Source organism: Alligator mississippiensis, chromosome 4, assembly GCF_030867095.1.
Source record: "Alligator mississippiensis isolate rAllMis1 chromosome 4, rAllMis1, whole genome shotgun sequence".
NCBI classification, from domain to species: Eukaryota; Metazoa; Chordata; order Crocodylia; family Alligatoridae; genus Alligator; species Alligator mississippiensis.
The window spans coordinates 221221517-221236113 of NC_081827.1; the positions used below are offsets into that span (position 1 = coordinate 221221517).

The following is a 14597-nucleotide window of genomic DNA, read 5'->3' on the forward strand; positions in this document are numbered from 1 at the left end:
TTAGTTATTCCCACAAAACAAGACAGACTTACCCTAACACGTGTACTGGCCTCACTTGCAGTTCCCAGCATATCAGAAAAGCGTTGTTCACACAAATGTAAAAGCACTACAAGGTAGAGACCAGAACTGATAAATTCATAGTCTGCCTAGAAAAAAATTCCAAAATGTCAGTCCCATTTTTTGCATAAGCAACTTGAAAAGCATAACTATTGTCAAGTCTTCCTGGTAGTGTGTCATGGAAGGATAATAGATGTAGAAGCTTGCAGAGATCTCATAATGTGCTTGTGACAAAGCATACCCGAAAAATTGTAATTAAAAGCTATATTTTGGCCTGACGTCGACTTTTATTCGTGAAAATAGACTTTACTCACACAACTATTTCCACTGAAGTCAAAGGATTTGAGGATCAGTCTTACATCTTAAAAGGCCTCCTTCACAGATCCAAAAACTATTAGCTTAAGTTCAGAGCTGAAGAGCAGAAAGTAAAAGCCCTCCGGACTCCCTACTGCCAAGCCATTAAAAGATAATAGGAGAAACATGCAATTACATTAACAGAGAGGGGAAACTATATTATTTATTTCCCAATATTTGTGGTAGTTACTGGTAGAGAAAAGAGTTTCAAAGTAATAAAAAAAATCTAAAATATTACTTGCTAAGCAATTACTAGCTATTTAAAGAGTCAGTACGTAAGGACAGATCTACTATGCCTGCTGATGTTCAGTTACTCAGAGAAGTAATATCACTGAATTGAATGGTGATCTTACTCTCAACCACTCAGTCATAGGTTCATTTGACCCAAGCAATTTGGGGCTCATTGATAATCCTGTATGCTTTTATTCTGTTGATAAATAACAGTCTAGCTTGACATCTGATTCAGAGTATGAATTACTCAAATGTCAATCCTCTGTTTCCTTGTCATCCAAAAATTGGGTATTTTACCTCCATATTTAAAATTACAATGAGGGTTCTAGTTTCTTTTTTAATATTCATAAAATACTTATAACTGAAGTTTTGCTATAATCACAAAGTATCAAGTTAGAAAAAACAAGAAAGACCTCTGATCAAAGTTGTAATTTCCTAACAGTTCCTCTAAACCATAACTAGGATACCTAGTAGTAGTAGAAACCATGCACTGAAGATTCTCATGATGCTTTAAAAAGAAGAAAAATCATACTCTGGCTAAAATGTGTGTTATTTCAAGGCCTAATTTCCTTTCATCTAGATGGGAGAGAGCAGCACTGGGGTGAAATTTAATATCAGTTTAATCTCTACTAGTCAAATAAGAGATTATGGAGCTACATGCATTTATATGACACAAAATATGGCCATTTAAGTCTGCATACCTGGGCTTAAAAAAAAAACACACCCAAAAGCTAGATCACCACTTCCAGCCTGTCAAGACCACTCCTAGGTTCATAATTTGTCCTCTGCAGTTTCACCAACGGTACTGACAGACCAACAAAACTGAAAAAGAATTACACATACTACACACCTACTGAGGACTACATCAGAAGAAACTACAGCCAAGGTCTATTCCTTCTGTTACAATAAAGGAGACAATTTCTGCATGTGAGCTTTATTTACATTAAACCCATGATATTTTAAAGAGATCCGATTTTATTTTCTTTCCAAAAAAGCCCAAACAAACAAACAAAAAAAGCTGTCCTCCCAGCACCAACCTGACACTTACCAAATTAGGCAAAATATACTAACTTGTTCATTTGCATGTGCCCTATAGAGCTCATGAATATCAAAATCCTCAAGATTAAGATGCAACTTCTCTTTACACAGCTCACAGGTAGTTACTGCTTCCAGCGAAGAACCTGACAGAAACAAAAATGACAGCCCCTATTATAACAGGATTTAGAATTAGACAGTTGCATGTAACTTGATGATATGGTCTGTGACCATTTCTTGATTTGCTTTTCTATACCAAATTTAGGAAAAAAGAGAAAGCAAATCTGATAGTAGTAGCATTGAAGTTCCTGTAGCAAACAGGTGCCAACAGTTAAATTCTAATGGAATACTTACTCTTCTAGCAAAGTTTACTTGTTTCATCTCATATTATAGTATAATTTTTCTCATAACTCAGCAAAAAACAGTCCTTAAAGTGTTACTCTGTCAACGCTATCCATATACATGTAATATGGAAAAGTGTAGTGAAACAGAACATCCCTCAGATTGCTAACTAAAGTTAAAATAGTTATTATTCTATAATTCTATAGTAAATATCAAAATACAAGTTTTATACAGCAGTGTTTTTTCAAAGCAGCAAAAACTCTGGACAGCAATACCACATTGAAAACTGTGAACATTCCCTTTTTCAGAAAGGTTTCCTAAAATGTTCACTTGTGTGGTCTGCACCTGAAATACTAGCTTAAAATTCGGAGTATGCTGAATGCCAGTATACCACAAGATGAGGGCATCATGGGCATTTGTACACACTTGCACCACAGCTCCAGGCACTTTTAAAAGTGCCTGGCGCTGCAGCAAATCCATTTGTATAAACAGTGAAATGCATGTCAGCACTGAAAAAATGGTGGCGGAGTGCTTTTGAACTAACACACAGGTGTTTTAGTTCAAAAGCACACTACTGCCATGATTGATTAGTCAAGTCTGCTCCAATGCGCAGGATTTCTGGCACGTCGAAGCAGACAAATTTGTGTGTATAAATGCCCCATGTTTTAGCAAGCTTATAATATAAAAAAGTTATTGTTCCACAGTTCTGCTTATTCTGTCTCACTGTGCCTTGTTTGTGTCTTACAATAATCACGATTGTATACTACTTTAGCAAAATACCAAGATATGCGTAAGTAAATAAAAATATATTTAGAGCACTTTAACATTTTACCAGATAATCCTATCAACAATGAACTATATCAGAAAATCCCAGCATTTTGTGATATACTGAAACTTACTTGCACAAAGACAAACTTAAGAGTTGCCATGGAATCCCTTTAAGAATGGTCTTCAACTGCTTTGTCCATTTACATTAACAAGGATTTGCCTGAACTTTACTGCAACAGTACGTACTGGAAAGTCACTGGAATCCCCGCCACATTTTCTATTTAATCTGAAAAAGCACTCATCCTAAAGTCTACCTTACCAGAGTTAATCTTGGACTGCAACCATTTTTTCATACACTCTTGGTGAACGTACTGCAGACTTCCAGTGCATTTGCATGGTTCTATTAAGAGGTTTGTAGAAGATGCAGATGACATCTGGCAGATTCTACATAAGTCACCCTCTTCATCTTCAGAGTCCTCTAAAAGGAGGCTGAGTAAGAAGAAAGTGATTGTATCAGATTCATGTGACAGAGATATATACCTAGTATTTTTCCAAGCTAACCCTTTCAATAAACTTCCACAAACATAAAAGTGACCCAAACAATTTAAGAAAATGGTGGTATCATAGCTGGCAGGGAACTCCACTGCACTTTTCAAACTTTAAAACAAAACCATTTTGTAAGATTCATCCAGGTAGGTTGTATGGCTTGGAAACAATACATCTGATTTACCTCTCTTTAATTTTCTGGAGTCTTTCAGGATCTCTTGAAGGGGGTATTTTGGATTTGTCATTTTCTTGCCCATCAGACAAATTCCAGCCTGAGGGAATAATATCTACAGTTATCATAAGATTGTCAGACAGACTGCTCCCTAGGGCTGGGGGCACTGCAAAGCGGAAGAGAGAGCCAGGTAGAATTCCAGACATTCCCGAACTACTTCTGTGGGCTGAATCTGGTGCGGAGGCAGTAGCTGTAGGGCTGCCAGATACTGCAGGTGTTGGTGGTCTATTAGAAGCACCTCCAGAAGAACTTCTGTGTGCTTCAAGAGGAGTTTCTTCACCTAACTCTCTTCTCCTGAAAAGGTGTAATGACCTGGCAGGTATGTCAGAGGTAGAGGTTCTTGCAGATTCATCTCTTCCTTCTCTCCTCCTTCTAGAGAACAGTGGTGTACATCTGTTCCTTAAAGATGATGATAACCAAGACCCTGTATTTCTGTTTTCAGACTCTTGTCTGTAACTTTCAGCATCTGAATCAGAGCTATGGTTTTGTGAAACCCCTGATAAACCCCATCTTCGTCTAAGAAAGCTAAATCCCTGAGAAGCTTCAGATGTCTGACTGTCTGGAACCTCAGGAATTGCAGATGCATTAGTACTTGACGGGGTAGAAGCCTGAACTCTTGGGACAACACGTGAATCCTCAGAATCTAATGATCTTGCATTTAATGATTCTTGGCTAGACCTTCGTGAGAAAAATGTAGATGACATACTAGAAGCTAAACGAGACAATAGCTGTCTGGTTGTACGCCTGCCTTCAGTATCGGATGTAGGCTCGCTCAGTGACCTCTGAGAAGCAGTAACCCTTTCAGAACTGCTTGTGGAAGGAGTTTCCTCTCTAATGGCAACAGGGGTAACTTCTGGCTGTATATTCCTTTGAGGAGACTCCATTTCCCTTGAAGAATAGCTGGATCTTGAAGAGCTCCTGCTAGAGTCTCTGGAGAATACAGATGGCTGCTGTTCAGAAGGCAACTGGCGGTTCATGGATGTGTTCAGCCTCAAAGTGCCCAATGAATTATCTTTTGGTCTTGCTCCCTGTGCATATGAAGAAGCAGATCTGTCTTGAAGATCTATTATGAAAGGATTGAAGAAAAATAAAATGGCAAAATGCACACAGACAATTCTAATATTATCAAACATAATGCAAGTCTAGGTTTATGTTGGACTTGTTTTTGAAGCCTAAAGTTGACAGATTATGGAATAGTATTCAGTTTAGGTTGTCTTAGTGAAAAGGATTATATTGTTAAATTCCAGATAAACTGAAACCATCTCATTAAAACTATCAAGTTATGATTCAGCATTCCCTTATGTACAAATCCAGTTAAATCAACATTAACCACCTGTATGTCACATTAGCACAATGTTTAAATTTAGCAAAAGCAAGCTGCATTTAAAAAAACTTTTAATACCTGTTCCTCATTTTCCAACCTGATTAGACAAATAATTTCAGTGAAAACTGTAACAGTCATCAACATATCCAAAATGCAACTTTACAAATAAAATATCAACATTCCTTCCCTCTCCTCCAATATAGAGACATTTGATAATTACTTTTCCAGGTACTTTACTAACAAAACCCCCTCAAAAGACAGCAAATTGCTTTGTAAACTGGTTAATTGTAAGGCCACCTACAAACAGGAAATAAATTACACAAAAGTTGTAGTTACAAAAGCTACTTAAAAGTTGCATGTTACCAGTTATCTAAGGTTAGTAGCAATTCAGTTCGAGATCTTAAAATGAACTAGGGCTTTAATCTGAATGTTCTAATTAGATTAAATGAAAAGGGATGGTTTTTGTTTTTACTAAAGACCTAACATAACTCTACTACTGCAAAAAAGAAATCCAAGTATTCTAACTATAAAAATTAACTTAAGCTATTTGATGAATTGTTATCCAGCAGTTTATTACTATTAAAGTTGTGTGATAATTTATAACTTATTTACACAATTCAATGTTTCAGCTCCCAATTTAGTTTAGAGGATCATATGAGCAATTATTTAGTATTACTGCTCTCACCTACTCAATCTCCCACCTAAACATCAATTAGTTTAACAGTCATGTGATCCATTCAGCCAATTACATTGTTATTTGTGAATCTTCTAATCAGCTAACCTTTTAAATGTTACCCTGCTGATATGCTGGTTCCTTGGAAGCAGGTTCTGTAGCTTATCTTGAAGTGCTATGCTTAAAAATTCAGAGCAACTCTGCAGACAATGCAATGGCTGCAACATGGTTCCCATTCTATGCCAGAGCCCAAGGAAACCAGCATCAGCAGCAGAAGTTAGTCTCTCTTCCTTGGAAACAGCTTGGAAGACCACAAAGCTTCTTTAAAAAGAAGTAGCAACAAGCTGAGCAATTGGGTAAGTAAGTAAGAAAGGTTTTCTTTTACTTCCTGTTTTAAAGTGATATTTAACTGCAGTTAACAAAAAAAAGCTGCCTTAGCTTCCCTAAATATTCTACAATTAGACACTATTGTACTGTTTGGGGAGTTTCTGAATTCCAGTCTCACATATAGGTTCCTCACTGAGAAAAAACTGTAGGCAGAATCCCACTAAAAGTAAATAAGAGTCCATAACTGTACTATGGCCCTTCAAACTTCAATTGTTCTCTCTGCACAAGTGCTGCTCTGACCTGAATAAACAGTGGTGTAACCCCAGCAGTCTGGCCACCCAGATCACAGTCAGAATTGAGGGCTAAGGGTTTCATTTCCTTTTAGCTTTCCCTGCCTGTGAGAATAGGGATTCTTCAGCATTATGAATCTAAGCTGCATAAAAACCATCTATGAAGAGGTGAGGTTAAGGAAGTGAGTAGGTTTTTGTTTTTTTTTTTAACAGATGGGACAGTTTTAGAAGACCAGAACAGTTTAAACAGGAATTATAAAAGCCTAATACAAGGAGTATGTAGCTGTGCTAAAGCATTTGTCGACAAAGACTGAAGCTTTGATTTCTGAGTTTGTTATGTTTGTTGTTAAGCCAACTTCAGTTCAGCATGGTTAAGTATGCACACAACTGCCACAGTTGTAATTTCAGCTTCACCCTATTTTTTCTCTATACATTGTAATCTTACAGTTGTGCATGCTGAAAATCTTGGCAACTAAAGGGGCTGTATGAGAGATTCCACTCAGGTCACAAACAACTGAGACAGAAGACTACATGAGAACATCTTTTTAGGAGTCAAGTGACCCAGTTCATTTTTTAAATCTCCATCCACTGTCAAACCTCAGTGAAAACCAGGCTCAGAAGCGTAAGGAACAGAAAGGATATTTAAATGTTCAAATAAGGGAATTAGTATAGCTTAGTACAAATAGTCTGCCATTATGTCTACCATTAAATAGATACCAAAGCATTTACAAATCTAGATAAAGTTGCATTCAACTTAACTGCTGAAGAGTTAAATTCTACTTGGCTAAATGTTTAGTCAACTGAGTAAAAGAGCAAAGAGATTAGAAAGTATCATCTTTAAACAGATGGTAGATTTTACATGCGACATAAAACATGAAAGGAATAACTAAAAAAAAAAATATGCAACCTATATGCATTTGCAAGCCTTCACCTCTATAATACCTACATGTTGAAGATGAAAAGTCACTGTTCCTGTGACTGTAATCCACAAGACTATTAGTAGATGGGTCTGTTCTCCTTTCTAACTCTCTCCTCTCTCTCACTAGCTCAGTTCCCAGAGTACCAAGTACCACTGATGAAGATCTGGGAACTTGACTATACCGCCACGTGGAATCTGAAAGCAAAGAGAAAACTTAGACGAATAGAATTTTTATGGCCTTGGGTGCATTAATATGTGCATATATATGTGCATTAATGCACTGTTGCTACTGCACATTAAGTTTAGTCCCTCTAATATGAGGTACTACATAAATGTGCAGTAGCTGGCAGTAATGAGCTGCAGCAATGGCTCATGGTCTTCTTGTGATGCTTAATGCGCAGTAGACTACTTCTATTGTTGGTTTTTGCCATGACACACTAGAATTAGTCTACTGTGCATTAAGTGTCTCATGTAGATGCACCTGTTATCACTGAAACCAGTCCAAGCTTTACTCAAACAACTAGCTTGACTTAACATACTACAACAGAGGTGTAAAACATAGGCCCAAGAGCTAGATCTAGCCCCTGATGTCTGAGACTGACTCCACATGCAGCATACCATCCTGGTGCATGGGCTGGACCTGGCTCCGCAGATGCTGCCTGAGCAGCGTAGGGTCTGGTCCACATCAGGCCATGTCAGAGTCAGACACAGGGCTGGTTCAGCAAGGCACCACATGCAGTGCACTTCCCATGCTGGCCCCCTGGGCTGTAGATCTAGCCTACAGTGATGGGTCTAGCCCACACACCACCTTAAACACAAGCCCCAGGCAAGGCCAAAGCACACTGCCTACAGCATAGAAGGCTGGCACAGGGAAGTGTGCTGCATGCCTGATGGACCTTGTGCTGGCTCCAACATGGCCCAAACTAGCCTATAGGCCAGCCAAAGGCCCACGGGGCTGATTGAGTTCAACACCCTTGTATGACAATATAAGGGAAGTGACTCTCAGTAAGCGTTTCCATTCAAAAATGGCTTCTTAGATTATTATTATTATAGTTTACAAGATGAGCTATTCCAAGCTTAATTCTCAACCCATGATCAATTTTTTTTAGAAAGTAGTCTGACATGAATTGTTCTTACTAAGAATTTTTTTTATTTCTTTTTTTTTTTTTATTTTAAAGGTAACAGCTCTACCATCTAGGAACATAAAATGTACTTCATATGTGGTATGGACACTTAGGTTCCAAGCAAGCTCTATAGAAATCTAATGTAATTAGTTACACTGATATTTTAAAAATACAATTTTTTCAGCATGCATATTCCACATTACTGAAGAAAAACAGAGTAATCCAAGAAAGCAAGAACAAAGGAAAGATATCTTGGATAGCTAATGATATCCTGTTAAGGGAAGCTGTTTCAGCAAATACTATAAATATTCTGAAGCTATATTATGAAAGGTGAATTTTCTTTTGTGTGAAACGATGCATTGCTATATACTATCGCAACCCTAAGCCTTCTGAATTTATTCATTATACACTGCCAATTTGGGATTTTCGGAATGAAAATAATAGGCCATCCATCTGAAAGCAAGCCAGCATAGTAATAAAACATATGACTAGAGATGCAACTACTGATTGAAAATGAGATTTCTCTGTAGACTGATTGTAGGATCCAGCCGAAAGTTGCATCAGAATCTGTAATTCCTGGCTCTTTCCTCTAGTGACCTTTAGACCACAAAAAAGATGACCGATTCCAGAGGTTGAACTAACCATACAAGGTAAATTCAATCTGGAATACAGCAGATAAATCCATTAACTTGAGTTAAAGTGTCAATGATAGTCTCTAGCTTTTTTTTTTTTTTTTTAAACAGACTTGTTTGATACTAGATTTTTCTTAAATAAGCCATAACCCCTCTCCCATCCCAATACCAACATTAACTCTGTCCTGTAACTCTACATCTTAGGTAAGCGTAAGTATGTCAGACACTGATATCTTGTTGATTTGGTCTGGGTGCCTGGCTCCTGGGATCTTAAAATCTATATGACAGCTTTTACATGGGGTTGTTACCACCTTAAAAATCACACCCATGAATTGCACAGTATTTAAGTAAGTTAGGAAGTATTCTGCATTTAGCAGAATTTTTCTAAAACTGTAAGGAACCAAATCAATGAACATGGCAAAAAGGGTACATACACTGTTTTAAAGCAATCCAATACTAACATGAGGCAAATAGATGGGAAGACTGGGATGTCATATTTCACCTTAGCACTTACTTGAAGAGGAAGAGATCTGTTGGTACTATTAGTTTGTAGAGGCAGAGCAGTGATAGACAATTCCATGTATGTGCTATTGTGGTTCATGAGTAAGTTTTATTTTCTACCTAGTGGGGTGGAGTATGTGATTTGTGATCAGCAGGGATCCTGGTTTTCTGTTTCCCACAGGAAAACAGAGAAAACCACGGATTTCCTTTATTTATTTTTTTTATTAGAGAAAACACGGATTTTTGCCTTTTAGAAGAGAAACCCATGGATTTCCCTCTTTTGAAAAGATTTCTGCAGGCTGGCTGAGTTCCAGCCAACAAGAGCTGTTCGCAAACAGGGTGGGGAAACCCTCAACCCTGTGGGGAGGGAGAGGCAGGGCCCAACACTCACACTTATGAGGCTGCTTCAGGCTCACTTCTTGCTGGAGGTAAGTGGGGCTTGGGGGTTGTAAAGCAGGTCTGGAGGGGCAGCTGGCTAGGGGCTGAGGGAGTGGGGAGGTTTGCAGCCAGCAAGATACTGGCCAGGAGGTTTGCAGCCTCTCCACTCAGCTGGAAACCCCTGCTGCTCCCAGCTGGCTGCAAGCCTCCCCACTCCCTCTGCCCTCAGCCAGCTTGGGCACTCCCGGGCCAGGCACTCCGGCTGGGAGTGGGAGTTTGCAGCTGGCAGGAAGCAGCAGGGGTCTGCAGCCAGCCGAGAACTCTGGCCAGGAACAGGCAGGCTGCAAACCCCTGCTGGCCGGAGTGCCCAGTCAGCTGCAAACCCTGGGTCGCAAACACTGAGCTCCCTGCCCTGCTGCCCTCCCCCAGGCTCTCCAGAGTGCAGCGTGTACGACTGGTGTGGCAGGGCACAGCGGGGCCATGCACGAAAGCTGCCTGCTGCTGCAAGCTCTGTGCTGCCCTAGCCACAGTTCCTCTGCGTGCATGGGGGCAGTGCACATCTGCCCTGCCCCCACCCACCCCCCACAGATCTGGGGGGTGTGGATCCCCCCTCCCCTCCAGGAGTGCATACTGCCATTGGGAGCTGGCCCTGCCCAAGCCAGCGGGGGGGGGGGGGGGGGGGGGGTCTCCCACCCCGCTGGTGCTCCTGCTGTAGCTGCCACTGCCTTCCATTGGGGGTAGGGGGCTGCGGACCTGGGTCTCTGGCCCCATAGCCCTGGCGGCTGGGGGCCCCCACCAGCAGGGCTGGGGGGCATTTAATTTTAACCATAGATTTTGGGATTTTTATCAGAGAATTTACAATTTTTTAATCAGAGAATTTGTGATTATTTTTTTTTTGATCATGGAAAGCCAGGATCCCTGGTGATCAGTTCTGAAGAGGACCAGCATACTTCCTGGTAAAGCATGGATTGGGCTAACATAATTTTGTGTATTACTTAGTTATGGTGTATATCCATAACTTTCTAATTTTAAAAAGGCTTATTAAACCTCAGTTTCCTAGGTTTTATACTTACCCTAGAAAGCATGTGCACTACGTATGAATTTACTGTTTAAATCCAGTATAGGTTAGTTTGCTCTTGAAAGAGAAAACAGGGAGGCTAAAATGTCAGCTCAGTGACACCTGGAAAGCTCTACTTTGGCCAGTAAAGAGAAGCCATCTTTAGTCCATACTAACAAATTACTTTCCTCCTACACACCCACCCTTGCCCACAGTACTTCAGCTTGCTGAGATGCTTAGTTATGTGGGCAGCAGAGCTAGAGTATAAAGTATGAATTTTCTCACAAAAAAAAATCCATTTAAATTTAGCACCAGGCTGCAATTTACTAAACAGCTGTGATTTTATTTCTTAAAAGTCACACTTTATCTGTTAGAGTTGCTTAGGTCACCTTTAGTGCAAGCATAAAACTGTAGGGAGAATTTCTATTAAACTTATTGGGATACAGTGTTATCTTCAAAATATTCAGTTAATGTTCTTCTGGATGCTTTGGATAAGGCAAAGCCATTTTGTTTTAACTACATAAAATGAATTTGTGTATTCAAGATATTAAAGTATATAATATTAATAAGAGATTATCTTGGAACATTGTAAATAATCTTTTCAACTTTGTATTAATTTTTATTCTGAACTGCAAGCTTTTTAAAGACATTGTAGAAGTGTTGTTTAATAATGCACTTCTTACCTGAAATTCCATTCAAACCATTACTTCTCCCAGAAGAGGTAGATGTATATGAAAGCTTAGGTCTCTTTGAATCAGTATCCTGCTGCTGGTTATGTATTCTTGAATATGCTCCCTGAGTTCTCTCAGATTCACCATACCAAGTAGATGTAAAAGGAGAGGAGGAAGAGGCAGACTGATTTTTTTTTTTTTTTTTAAATGAAAAAAAGAAAAAAGTTAGTAAGGGAAGTAGTTTTATGAGAGAGTACCTGCAATCCAAAGATTTAACATACAACATACCTACCAGGACATATGTGGAACCAGACTGATAAAGTCAGTAAATAATGTACTTCAAGGGAAGCATGTGGATCTTTAAGCAGTAAAAAGACTTAGTGTATGTTAGGACTTATGCCAGTACTGCTAATTAGTAGCCCAACTCAGGGAACTTTTTCTTTTTTCCACTATTTTATAACAAAGACAGAGAACAACGCTGGGAAACCGTGTCTAATCCTCATGATGTTACTGGAACATCTTATCTGATTTTTCACATCCCCTCATTTTTAAGGGAAAATTTCAATAATGTTAGGACTGCTTGTATTGTTCATAAACTGCGTTAACTAATCAATTCTATACTTAATAAATACATAATAATATTCATATTGTATTTTTCCTCAAAACACTTATCTGTTTAACAACCTAAAGTTCGTTTTAACTGGATGTTAACTGTCACTTTCAATATAACAAATGTGGACAGTATTTAAACTTTGTAAGATCAACAGGGGACCAACATTTATTTCATGCTTTGGGCCAAAATTGGATTTTTATTTGGATCTAGACACTTCTTGTGACACAGCTAAAAACTAGCTTACTGCAGTAAGTATAAAAACCACCTAATTTTCCTGTTGAATAAATCACATTGATTCTCATACTTTGCAACTAAAAACTATTCCAAAAATCAACAGTTTCAGGAAGTCTGGTACAATGTTCCTTTGTACTGGAGTTTAATCTCTTTATTAAAAAAGCAGAAAGAAGGGCAGGGTGGCACCTTAGGGCATTTGTACATATGCTTGCACTGCAGCACCAGGCATTATTAAGGGTCTGGTGCTGTGGCGCATGCAGTTGTATAAGCAGCGAAATGTACATCAGGGCTAAGGTGCATTTTTTGCACCTGACAGACACCCGTCCTGCAGTGCCCGTCGGCTCACGTGCGGAGAAGACTCAATTAAATTGAGTCTTCTCTGACCCACCAGATCTCCAGTGCACTGCAGGATGAAAAAGCAGGTGTATAAATGCCCTTAGAGACCGATTAGATAGAGAGGCATGAGCTTTTATAAGCAAGGACATATTTGTCATATGCTAGAAAAGAAAGCGAATCTTAACAAGAAAACGTACCAGTTTGAAAAGCCTGCAGCGCCTACTACCTAGAGGTATAGGCCTTTTATAAGCAGAGGCTCAGCTTGCATTCCGACTACATGTGCAGTCATTCACCATGTTTTCCCTTGAAGGTTGGCAGCCCCACACTATTTGTTTTCTCACCCATACTGACTGCCTTGAAAGTGCCTCCACCTTTTAAATTGCTGTAAGAAAACAAACACCTGTTTAAAGTGTAAGTTCTCTTGTCAAAGTTTCCAAACATCTCCCAATTTTAATAGACCACAGACCTTTCTACAAGTTTCTTGCTACTGGTCCCTGCCCCCCACCCTAGGTTTTTACAGCTTTAATATTTTAAAACTGTCTTTCTTTAAATCTTTTGTGCACAATAAATTGCAACTAGCAATCTGTATATTTTGCAGGATGACTAGACAGGATTAAAGGACATTTTAGGCACAGGTTTAAGGTCCCAGCTCCTTGAACCCAGGGAGATGGAAGAGCTCAGCTTCCACTCCTATCATATCATACAAAGCAAACAAATTTTAAAGTATGATTGTAATTAGTAATGGTCTTAACTATATCATTCCCCTATCTTTCCCTTCCTCTTGAGATTAACAGTTTTAACTTAACACAGGATAACTCTCAGATCTGAAAAATCTGCTAGTAGATGAGCAGAACCCCAGGGCCTCTTCAACAGAAGCATTTGGATATTTTATTTAAGAGTTCTCACCAATCTGTTTCTGCTTCCCAAAAATCTTCCAGACCATGGACGATCAAGTGTCCCTGAGTAGCGAGTTGGAGAGGAAGTAGTAAGTTTCCAAGGAGTTTCATGGGCTTCTCTCTCTCCAATCCCCCAATTTCTACTGGAACCATGCAACAGATGGGAGTCCTAAAGAACAATATATGTATCATATGCATCTTCTAAGTCAGTGGATGCCACAAATTAGCCCCACATGCCCCCCCAAGTGCCACTCTGATCCCTTTCACCTGCCTGATCTGATGCTCTGATTCCCTGCCCTATCTACTATCAATGTTGCCTGTCCCCTCCCCAGCCTGCTGTGTGCCAGACACAGAGGCTACCCGTGCCACAAGTTGGCCACCCCTGTTCTAACTCAAGGTGGCCTTCTTAGGCACGCTTTTTGTAGACTGGGTGCAAATTAAAATGGTGGTACCATGAGTCAGCAATGTAAGAATTAAAGCGGGCATCTATTCTTTGTGCAAAGCTTTTTACCAGGTACTCAGTAGGATATGGGGTAGAGACCCAAGAAGAATTTACTCTCTTTTTTTCCCCTGTCTCTTCATAAAGACAAATTAGATTTCACAATTTACCTAATTAGGTTTGTTTCTCTCCTCTTGCTGAAGGATCTGAATGAAGTCTAATGCAACTATCACACAATTATCACCTAATGCAGCAATTTCAGTTTGAGGAAGTCCAAGTCTACACCTCCCATCCCCCTTCATTTGCAAGTAGGAAAGAGGAACTTGAGGCTGAGGCCTGAATTTTGATACATTGCTAGTCAGATCTTGCAACAGTAAGACAGAGCAAAGAGATCGCATTTCAAGCATTAAAAAAATAAAATCTTTTGGCATCAAAGTAGTAACTGATGGCAAAAGCATGCTTTTTATACATGCTATTAAGAGTATTATGGCCAACATAAAATTGCTCATCAAGGACTACTAATGGCAGTGTGGACCTTGGATTAAAAGAAATCCTGTCCTAACATCAGGAAGAACAAGTTTCAGCCAGAGAGCAGTTTGTCAACTTCTAAGTAAAGAT

The 14597-nt window shown here is 39.4% G+C and overlaps 1 protein-coding gene across 4 annotated transcripts in view; it reads right to left on the minus strand.

The window, feature by feature from the left end:
* The window catches only part of MARCHF7 (membrane associated ring-CH-type finger 7), a 35749-nt gene that overhangs the window by 4624 nt on the left and 16528 nt on the right, over positions 1-14597 (minus strand). For 3 of the 4 annotated variants that reach the window (XM_006273815.4, XM_059727350.1, XM_059727349.1), the window contains exons 3-9: positions 13551-13709; positions 11474-11645; positions 7126-7293; positions 3518-4628; positions 3107-3276; positions 1714-1823; positions 33-146 (exon numbers count right to left, since the gene is read on the minus strand). In XM_006273815.4, coding sequence (XP_006273877.1) covers positions 33-146; positions 1714-1823; positions 3107-3276; positions 3518-4628; positions 7126-7293; positions 11474-11645; positions 13551-13709 — 2004 coding nt within the window. Of the gene's footprint in view, positions 1-32; positions 147-1690; positions 1824-3106; positions 3277-3517; positions 4629-7125; positions 7294-11473; positions 11646-13550; positions 13710-14597 lie in introns of all 4 variants that reach the window. The other variant, XR_002088001.2, reaches the window with a different exon arrangement.